We start from the raw sequence: 10,693 nt of genomic DNA, 5'->3' as shown, positions 1-10,693 counted from the left end.
AACGTGTTAATGATGTTCGAACGTGTCGCATTACCTCTTCTCTTCTTGTAGCAAGTGACCAATAGTGAAATCCTGACGTTTCAAATAATGGTGAAAATTTCGCCATTATTTGAATAAATTTTTGGTTCTTGATTGCATTATACAGATATATATGATAACGTCGAAATAATGGGTTAGAATTGGATGGGTTGGAAATTCTTTATATTCGTGTATTTTTATTACATCTTCTTAATCTTTGATGCAACGTGACTCGACACGTGCATCGAAAGCATATTGATATCGCATACGTCATCACTATGCGAATTTTGATGTAGATACCGAGTTACCGAGTCTCTTTGTGCTTTCGATCTTGCCACGTATATCGCATATTAATCTTACCGTTAATATTAATGCGGAATGCATTTGAAATAGATGAAAGCGACCGGTGATAAGCGTAATACATCTCACAATACCAGGACGTGTTCTAACAAAACTTTATTTATCGAAACACGATAAAAATTTCCCCGATTCGTCGAATCAAAAAATTCTTTCTTAAACGACTTCAACAAATCAACTTCGTCCCATTTTTTCATCAATTTCAAAATCGTCCTCTACCGATTTTTTTACCGGAAACACCTCCTGTCTCCCTCCTCTTCTTTCGAAACCCAGCCCCCAAGAAATTTGAAGAGACAGAGAGAGAGAAAGGGTTGTTTCCATATCGCGGAGGAGTGGCCGTTATACTAATTTGGCGGGCGCTCGTTAACGACCCCTTTGAGGTCATAACTTGCGCCGCAAGTCGGTTCCCGCCCCGTGTGTGTGTGCGTGTGTCTGCTGCGCTTTCTCTCTCTTCTCTCGCCCCACCAAACGTCCGCCTTGGCCGCTGCTCACAGTCAGTCCGCTTCTTGAAAGGCATCGCGACGCTCGCGAACGACGGGGACGACGAGTGGCGCGTAACCACGGTTGGGCTGGTGGTGGCGCGCATGCGCGGCCGATCGCCGCGCGGCCTGTCGTGTGGCGGCCAGGCGGCCAATGGTGGGGGTGAGAAACGTGCTCGTCACCCTCGAGGAGCGCCGCGAGAGAGATTCAGTAAGCGCCGCGAGCCCGCCGTGGCCGGAAGTGGTCTCGTCGCGTTCCTCCCAACCTTTTCCCTTCCCGTGGCGATATTTTCTACGAGTGCTTTCGTTCGCTTGAGTTCCCTTTCCGCCTTCTGCCTTCGTTGGAATCCCGTATCGTATACGGGAGGAGTTTCGAGAATAATCGATCGAGCAAACCCGGTCGGAAGAAACTTTCGGTTCGCGCGATTGATATTACGGGCGTTGAGCGAGTTCAACGAGAGGATCGTTGAAACTCGATCGTTGTTCGATTGTTGGTGATGCAAGAGGATGAAACTGGTGGATGGTGTTTAAGGGGGCGGGCGAGGCGGACGACGGGCATTGTTCGTTAAAATTTGCAGGATTTCGGTTGCGGTAATTACGTTGAAACGTCGGGATCACCGTGTCTCGAGAGGGGATTCGTCCCTGGCTTCTTAAGGGAAGCTCGCAAAGGATCGCGGGACAGCTTCTGGCTAGCTGACGTCATCAGGAACAAACAACCAGATCGAAGATCCGCGTGGCAAGGGAGAGATATTATATCTCTGAGGGTTGGGGCTGTCTGGAAGTCCGCAAGTTGTGCAAGAGGGAAAATCAGAAAAGGGATACGATCGATCTTGGGGGAGAAAGACGAAAACACGGATCTCAACGGGGGGGTATTCGAATCGCTGTCGAATCTGTCGGCCCGAGTCTATTCTCGGGCAACTGTGATCCTATGTCTCGTCTGTCGTTCGATCTTTATTGATCGCTCTTCGATCGTTGACATCGTTCGCTTTTAGGAAAGTAACGCGTACAAGCATTACGGACCTCTTACGGAGAGATCGTTCTCGGGCAAGATGAGAACAAATGGCAGGATCGCGATGAACGTCCGGCTGTCCCTGGCCGACTGATCGTCAAAGACAAATCGAGAACGGGCAAGGGGAGGCTTTTTGCATCAGGGGGATTGAAAAACGATGTACGAGAGGAGCAAGTGAGAATTCCTTTTCGCGTGTTCCCCCCCCTTTTTTTCGGTGATCTCTATCAGAGAAGATGTGCCTGCGACACTTGCTACTCTGCCTGCTGGGTGTCATCGTTATCGTCAACGGTGAGTCTTTGATTTATCCTTTCGTAGTTCGAGTTCTCGCGTCCTCCTCGAGTTCGAGTAAAAATCCGTGATCGGAACAGAAGAACGGAAAATGTAGTATTCGAAATCGAGTGGTACGATTGGAAGTGTAATGAAAGAAAATTATCGAATGAAATTTTTCCAAGTCCGATTTTAAGGAAATCGGAGTTTCAACGAAGCTATCGTATATAAATGTATTATTTCATATTTCACACGTTTTATTACCACGTTCGATCCCATCACGTACGCATACCGTACGATAATAATAGATGATACGTCCATTCTTATCCATAAGTCATCGTGCTCTCTCAATCTCGATTTAGAACAATGACAAATTAATGCTTCACGAGATAAAATTGCTAATTCAAACGATAATAGAATTACAAAGTCTTTTTTTAGAACGATATGAATATTTCATTTTTTAATTAACAAACGATTGATTGAAGTAACGAAGGATGAAAAACGTAATTCTTCTCGAGCAAAGTATCGTTCCAAATTTTCTTCGTTTATGAGATAAAAGTGTTTCGTACAAAAATTCGACGATATGACGATTTTCGAAACTCGGTTCGAATTGTGGAACAATATCACGCGAATTTATAATATTCGAGCGGAATTTTATCCGTTTATCTGTTTTCATCCATGCGGAAGGAATACGAATCCGCCATATACATTACGATTTTGAACTTCGTCGAGGTGGGGGATCGAGCAGGGATTGTTTTTATATACCGTATGACGAAGGAACGCGAGCTCGAAAGTGTCGTAAAAGCAGGGAGGCAAGTTTGCACCCAGCCACCATTTAACCAAAACTTTTCGCCAACTATTTTTTTCCCTTTCCTCCCCGCTTTGCTCTAAATTAGTTAATAAAGTCGGGGGAAAAAGGGTATAGCCCGCTTAATCTGACTTTAAAGAGAGGAGAGGAATAGGGTTAATCCTGTCGACTCTCAAGGACATCGGAACTTTGCGCAATTTACGTTCCTGTATAAGTTAGAAAAAAATTTTAATCCATTTCCAATCCGTTTAAATTAATTCGATTTTCAAGCTATACGCCCTAGCTTATTTTTATAATTTTTGTGATACAACGTAAGAAATTTATTCTCCATTCCCGTTCAATCGAGCAAACTGTAAGACGAAACACAAATTACGAGAGAAAGATTGCAATTTCCCTCATTTCCAAATCAATTATCAGATATCTCGCTTCCGTTAGTTCCGTGAGACTAACTAACTTCAACTCTATATTTCTACTTTCGTTCCAATCTTTCAAAATTTATCTTCCACTTTCAAGTAAACAATTATTTTTCGAACCTTCGATTTTCCGGTCTAAACGAATCATCCCGCGAATAAAGAAAGAAAAAAAGAGGGAAAAGACAAACTTCGGGACAAAGTGTATATTTATTTATTTTCAACCAGAGTTTGGAGAGCACGAATCCATAAACCATGGTCCGCCTGCGAAAAAGAGACGGGGAGAGGATCCTTTAATCCTCGAAGGAACGAGCCTAAGTAGTAAGAGGGCAGGGCGGGGGAGGGGAGAGAGGTTAAGGGAGCGTCACGGGAGAGTTAAGTGAAGCTAGATTACGGACGTTAAGTCGTCGAGTGGACGTTAAAGCAGCCGTGTGCCCGTTCCCAAAGAGATTTTTCGGGGGTTTTGCCGGTTCATAGTTGGAAGGAGGAGGAGGAGGAGGAGAGGAAAAAAAAAAAATAAATAAATAGAACGGTGGAATACAGCCGCGGGTCGTTTAACGCGTGTCGTTTTTTGTACACGTGTTGGCAGATTTTACGTGGCGTGCCGACTCGAAGCGAGGGGAGAGGGGGGAGAGAAAAAGAGGGGAGCAGATGAGATGGGCGAAGAAAAGAAGGATTGTAAAAAGGGAGGCCAACGCGCGAATTAACAGAGCTTTCGTTCGAGGGAAATAGGAAAAAAAAAAAAGAAAAAAAGAGGTGTATGCATGGATGGACGGTGGAAAAAAAAGGTGTCTAGGAAGGTGAAAGTGAAAATCAAAACGGGTTGTTTCAGAATTTTTTTTTTTCTTCATCTCTCTCTCTTCCTTTTTATACTCTTCCACTCCCTTTCAACTCTCTGGTGCGGTATCTTCGTCAAGAGGGAAACGGGTCGATGTCGATTCGCTTTGGAACGAATTTGGAAATAGCGAGAGCATTTTTTCAAAAGTTCGTTTCTCCACCTGTTTCTCTCCTCCTCTGGTGTGCCTAACAACTAATCTACGCTCGTTAATTTTTCTGTTTCTTTCTTTTTTTTTCTCTCGCTTCCACCACTTTCCACCATTTTCCACGAATTCGAGAATGCGCGGAAGATCCATTTTAAACCGAATCATCCCCTTTCCTAGGCAAATTGAGAAAACGAGAAATCGACGCTGTTTACGTTCAATTATTTAACGCGATCTTGCAATAAACAAGATTACTCGGTTTAATGAAATATGTACCCGGATTCGAGCCGTTTAATTTCATCCGCCCGTTGGTCTCGATTCACCCTTTGTTTCTCTCTCTCTCTCTCTCTCTCTCTCTCTCTCTCTTTCTCATCGCTTTTATTGTTGTTGGTTTTATGGAAGGCTCGCTCGTTGCTTGCGGAATTAAGTCTCGTTTCGTTTACAGGACAGCTTTAAAGTCGAACGAGTGGTTCGATGCGGAGAGAGGGGAGGAGAGAGAGAGAGAGAGAGAGAGAGAGAGAGAGAGAGAGAGAGAAGGATGAGATAAAATTGCGACGTCGTTTGAGGCCAGACTATTAGGGAATAATTAGAGGATCATCACCTTGCCGAGTAATTTTGAGGAGGATTAAGTTCTTGGCGCGTTTGATCATGTGTTTGCCGAGAGGGAGAACAGCAAAGAATAGCACCACCAAAGTGTCACCGAAGTTAAACAAATCAATTAAATTTCCCAATCCCTTCTTCTTTCTTACTGCCCGACTGCATTCTTATACAAATTTTCTAAACTTCGATCGATCGACCACCCCCTTAAATTTCACCCCACACGAGTGAAGTTTTATTTTAACAATTATTCCGACCAATAATTCTTACGTACCGTCACGACACGCAAAGTAATTTATCCGTCGTCGGTTTATTTTTCTCAAAAAATACACGAGCACGAGAGAACACGACCGAAAAAAAAAGCGTCGGTCCATTTGCAGAGAGAGCAGAAAGAGAGAGGAAAAAGGAGAAGAGAGAGAGAGAGATGGACGAACAGATAACCACGACAGAAATCAATCTAGGCGAGACGTGGGCGAGACGATGGGCGGCACGGCGGTAATCTTCAGATTTATTTTTATTAATCCCGCGCGATCGACCCGGATGCCAACCGAACCGCGGAATACTTGCCAAATTTACCGAAATATCGCGGTCGTTACGATGTTTCCAAATATTTCGCGGTCGGCAAATATTTATAGGGGGGAGGGCTCTAAAACTGTATCGCGTATCCGTTCGAAAATGAGGAAGTAAATTTTTCTCGATTTCCCCGGGATCGGGCTATCTACCCTCCTCCCCGCCCCCTCGCTTCCTCAAAGATTCAACATCGCTTTGATCTTTCACGAATTTCCGGAAACGGATGTAATTCTTCCTTCGCCGAATTAATGTTTTTCCCCCTCCTTTCACGCGTGCGAATTTTTTTTTTTTTTCTTTCAATTTTTCGTATTTGTTTCAGGATTTGTGTTGATCGATTGTCGAAGAATTTTTTTTTTTTTTTTTTGCTTTACTAGAATAGAAGTAAATAGGAAATTTTGGAATAGAAAATATTTCGCTGTAACGATATATTCTTTAAATAAGGAATAGGGGGGAAGAAAATTTATTAGACCATAAATTTCTCGTGTACATCCTTTTCATCCCGACAAGGGATGAAAAACTCTTAGCGTTATGCGAATTTAAAATAATTTAAATAACAATTTAATAAAGGATATAAAGTGGATGTAACCATCGGGAAAAGGCACGTTTCACAAGTAATTTAATAAACCGCGTGGCGTGTAAGTAAGTAGCGGGGCTGATTTTCCATGGAGAGCAAATCGCTCTCCCTTCTCCTCAAAAGTGTTACGCTAAGCACATTAATATTTAAGACGTAGTATTTGCATTTAAAAAAAAAAAAAAAGTGAAGAGGGCCCTCGAGCGGTGTAGAGCACGCGGATACTTAGGTATCTGTAATCTCTCTTGCCCACTTTTCATGCCGCCTAAACCGACGTTAACTTGCCCGTTAATGTGATTACGTGCCTCCATTTCACTCGCACGCTCCTCTGTCCCCTCCGTTTATGTACCTCCATCAGGTGTTAATCTCGAGCGGATTAACTTTTTCGCGTATTTTGGAATCCGGATGTAATCGCCGTTACATAATAAAAATGTCGCACGATTCGACGCACAACGAATGATTAACGCGAAATCTTGAGAAGAAATCTTAATAAATTTGGTTAATTATGGGAGAGATTTTCAATGTAAATTGTATAAACGTTTCTGCGATATTGATGATATTGATAGAAAGTAAACGAGAGCTCGACTACAATCTATCGTGGAATTTCGATAACGAGATCCTTTTGTGATCCTTTCGCTTCGATATATCGGTAAGGATTTATCGAATGATCCAATTAGAGGATTTTTTAATGATCCCTTTTCGGATCTCTTTCACTCTCGATGATCGTATTTTTTTTTTCGATTGTCACGCGATTCTTCCATGAATATTACAATTAATAATCGGTTTCTTCTTTCTCGTCGTGGAAATGTGTCCCGATTTCCTCGCTCAATGGATATATACGTTCTATTTATATCTACGAATTCTATAAAAAATTCGTATCGAGATCCGGTATCGAGATTTCGAGATATCTTTGGCAATTATTTTCGGAATAACGGAATCGTTAATAGCTCGATCGAATCGATCTGTGTTCAAATGTTGATTTAGAATCTAAAGAAGAGTGAATCGTATTATTAACAATTTTTCCCGTTGAAACATGCTTCTCGATTGAATTATTCCTCCATCGCGTGAAATTGTTTTAGTATACTCGAGTTAATCGTTATGTTGACACGACGTCGAAACGAATGAAATTAGCGGGGAATATTTCACGTGTTGATCGCAAACGGAAGAAACGAAGTTGAAGTTATAAACTCGAGCGGTGGCTACTTGGAAGTTAAAACCGAATGGTGGATGCCTCCGATTTCCTCCTCCGACATCCTTTTCCGGTGAAAGGAAACGCGTGTCAGCGTTATACATTGAAACGCAATCAAACAAACAAGCGAACGATGCACCGTCTGGAACGTAATAGCTTTGTCTTACGACTTTGCCCGTAATCTGCGTGAATGAGGCGAGCGTCTGAGAATTTCGCTCGCTAACACGTGAAAACTTACTCGACTATGATAAATTCCGTTGCGTCTTTCGGCATTCTAGAATCAGAGATTGATTGTTGTTGTTGTGTTGAATCGTTATTATTATATTTATCATATTATCTGCCTCTGAACAAGGAGGAAAAAAATTGTATTGTAAAATTTTATCGATGGAAATCGATGGATCGATGAAGAGTTTCGTTATTAATTGCGGAGTATTTTTGATCTTTTTTTTTTTTTCTATTTTAAAAATATTCCCCCCTTTTTTTGAATAGATAAAACTATCGGAATATTTTATTTCGTCTGTATGAAAATTTTTATCGTAAAAATTAATTGTATGCTGTAAAAATTAAAAATTTAATTAGTTTTGTTACAAAAAAAAAGGAAGGGGGGAAAAAAAAATTAAAAACATCGGTGTAGAGGTTCGTTATTTCGATTTCGACCGAAATAATTGCCAAAAAGGATGAAAAAAATTGTAGTGAAAAAAAATTCAGAATTAATATGGTTATTAAAAGTTTTTCACACGTGGTGATATCGCATGGTCAAAGTCGTGTACGTGGATAAAAATTTAAAAATTTATGAACAATATTGCGATTCAGTTTTACCAAGGATCGCGTGTGTTTTGCGATAAATATATATTGCATAATATATTACGCAATATATCTCCCTCAGAGGATCTCGTCAATTCCAAGTTTTCAATGTGTCTCGTAATAAAGAACTTTAATTTTTATCTCGAAAATTTCGAAAATTTCGTAGAATTATAATTATATCAATTAATTGTCCCTAATTTTTCGTTCACAAACGATCCGACGAGAAATATAATAAATTTAATGTATTGAAATATTTTCACAAGAAACGAACGAGCCTCCTTTGAAGTGATCGTTATTAAAAAAAAAAAAAAAAAGAGAGAGAAAAGAAAAGGAGGAGAGGGAGGAGGGAAAAGAAATTTATTTTTACGTTGGTACAAAGTTCGATGCTCGAAGATCCATCGCCATTTCTTCAGCAGTATATTACTCCTAGTAAGAAAAGTCTCTGTCTCCGAGGATATAAAACTATCCGAGCCCTTAATAACATTTCGATCATCCTTCGGAGATAAACTTCAACTTTCGAGATCCGAAAGTGTTCCGAAACTTTTCGAGAAATACTTCTTCTTTCGCGCTATTTATATTTCGCGTTTCATTATATCGTAATTAAAAAAAGATCATCGAGCAACGCCCATATCTTTGCGTAAACGTTTCACCTCGGGACAAGGTTGTCTCTCTAATTGTCTCCATTTATTACGTAACTCGATCGAACAGGAATCGGTTCGTAATTACACGAGGGCCTGGATGAAACGAGGCTCGACCCAAGCGTGAACTACCTCCGTCTGCAACACACACGCCAGTTTCTTTCTTGTCTCGAACACGTACTTGCGTCGTTCGTACTGGTATTTCCTCGTTTGAAAAAGCCTCGTTTCTTTAAATTCTAATGCGTTCCACGTCTCGTCGCGTGAGAAACGAAATCAGAATCGAAGCGAACGAAACCAAAGGAGGGGAGGACGCGTCTCTAAAATAAGAGCAGCATTAAAAGATGCGGGATGAAAGATGGTTTGGGTCGAGAAAAAGGAAAGGAGGGGGTGGATGAAAGCGATAGTTGGCAGAATGTTTGCCCTGATTCATTATCGGCCGTGGCCGACGAGTACGGTTGTCAGTTATTTCGAGCAAATTGTTATTCGCCGTCGGCTCGATGCGTCAATCAACGCGATTGACGGCGCTCCGCGTCGCCACAGGCGTTCCTCGTTTCCCACGCGTCGTCCCGCCTCTTTCTTCCCCCCCCCCCTCCTCTCCTCCTCCTCGTGAATTATTCAACCGTTGGAAAACAACTATATCCCTTCGACCGCGTTAATTGCATCCGCGCAAACACACGACTTGGAGGCATCCAAGGCTCCTTGGAAAGTTTCGCGATGCCATCCTTTTTCCAAGCTTCGATCGAGAAACTGTATAAGAAACGGATAGAGAGTTCGTCGCTTGTTTTTCCAGTCGTTTCCCTGGTTTTCCTGGTTGCCTACTTTTGGTAATGCAAAGCAAAACCACTCTTTTCTTAGATTAGATTATTTCTCAATCTTAAATCGATCGATTTAACGCTAAAATTGACCGTGTTCAAACTTTCTCATATATTTAAACATATTCAAAGTTATCACATCGCTATCGAACTTTATGACTTTTCCTAAAATGTGCGTACGATATATTTTTCAGTATTTTTTTTTTTTTTTTTTCTTTCCAAGAAATATTTCTTCTTTGCCCACCGTGACGCGATAGGAATAAGTGTACAAGAATTTGCAGATCTAGTATTAAGATGAAGAGATTAAAATTCTCGTCGAAGGAAAGGCATATATATCGGATAAATTGTCCAGAAATTTTGTTCACGTTTTATCCTTGGTCGTGGGCGAAAAAGGTGGATCCACCCGAGTTTGTCGCCATCGCGAAAGAATGTTGGGATTATTATCCCGAGTTCTCTTCGCGGCTCGAAGCTGCCTCGCGCAGGCCTGTGTGCAGCCTTACCAATTTGAAATGATAATGGTCCGGGTCTGGCTCGAGATAAATAGCGGTTGCATCAGCGTTCTTCTCCCGGCTCGAGGAGCACTCGAGGACACTCGAGGGATCGCGTTGCCATTCTCAGGCATCCGTGACGCGCACGGATTGGCGTGGATTTCCGGTGAACATCACTGATTGCCCGCAACGTTAAATAATCTTTGAAATTCCTCGCGATTTCACTCCTCCCTCCGAGTATCTTATACTCTCCATAATCGCTATTTCTTTCTTATTTTTCAATTATCCCGATCCCTTTTTATTGTCTCGTTTAACAACTCTTTCTCATTGTTTCATTAACTTGTACCAGCCAGATTCTGTGCGCTACAAGTTTTTACTTGTACTACTGATTTTGACGTAACAAAATTAATCCTGGTAGATGTATAATCTCTGAAGAAATTGGAAGGGAAACCAATGTACGCAAATAATGCGTATTAATGACGACACGTAATTGATCCATGCAAATTTAGAAGGATTAGAGTTGATAATATCGAACGGTATCGAATATTGGTATCGAATTTTTAAATTATTACCCCGAATGAAATTTTAATACTCGCGCGTGTGTATTTATTTAACGTGAAACGCTATTTACGAAATCGCTGTTCTTTATCCATTCCACAAAATCCTGTATAATTCAGCCAGCGGTTCACGTCAAAA

General features: G+C 41.4%; 1 protein-coding gene across 2 annotated transcripts in view; it reads left to right on the top strand.

The window, feature by feature from the left end:
- The first annotated feature begins 890 nt into the window (after positions 1 to 890).
- Positions 891 to 10,693, top strand: part of CARPA (Carbonic anhydrase-related protein A) — a 174,196-nt gene continuing 164,393 nt past the window's right edge. For both annotated transcript variants that reach the window (XM_086917109.1, XM_086917108.1), the window contains exon 1: positions 891 to 2,151. In XM_086917109.1, the coding sequence (XP_086773235.1) occupies positions 2,097 to 2,151 (55 nt within the window). In that variant the 5' untranslated portion in view covers positions 891 to 2,096. The remainder of the gene's footprint in view (positions 2,152 to 10,693) is intronic.

The sequence above is a fragment of the Apis florea genome, unplaced genomic scaffold, assembly GCF_048593485.1.
Source record: "Apis florea isolate Af1SG1 unplaced genomic scaffold, ASM4859348v1 contig_3811_pilon, whole genome shotgun sequence".
Classification (NCBI taxonomy): Eukaryota; Metazoa; Arthropoda; class Insecta; order Hymenoptera; family Apidae; genus Apis; species Apis florea.
Note: the sequence above shows the minus strand (reverse complement) of the source record. Positions and strands in the feature narration are given on the sequence as shown.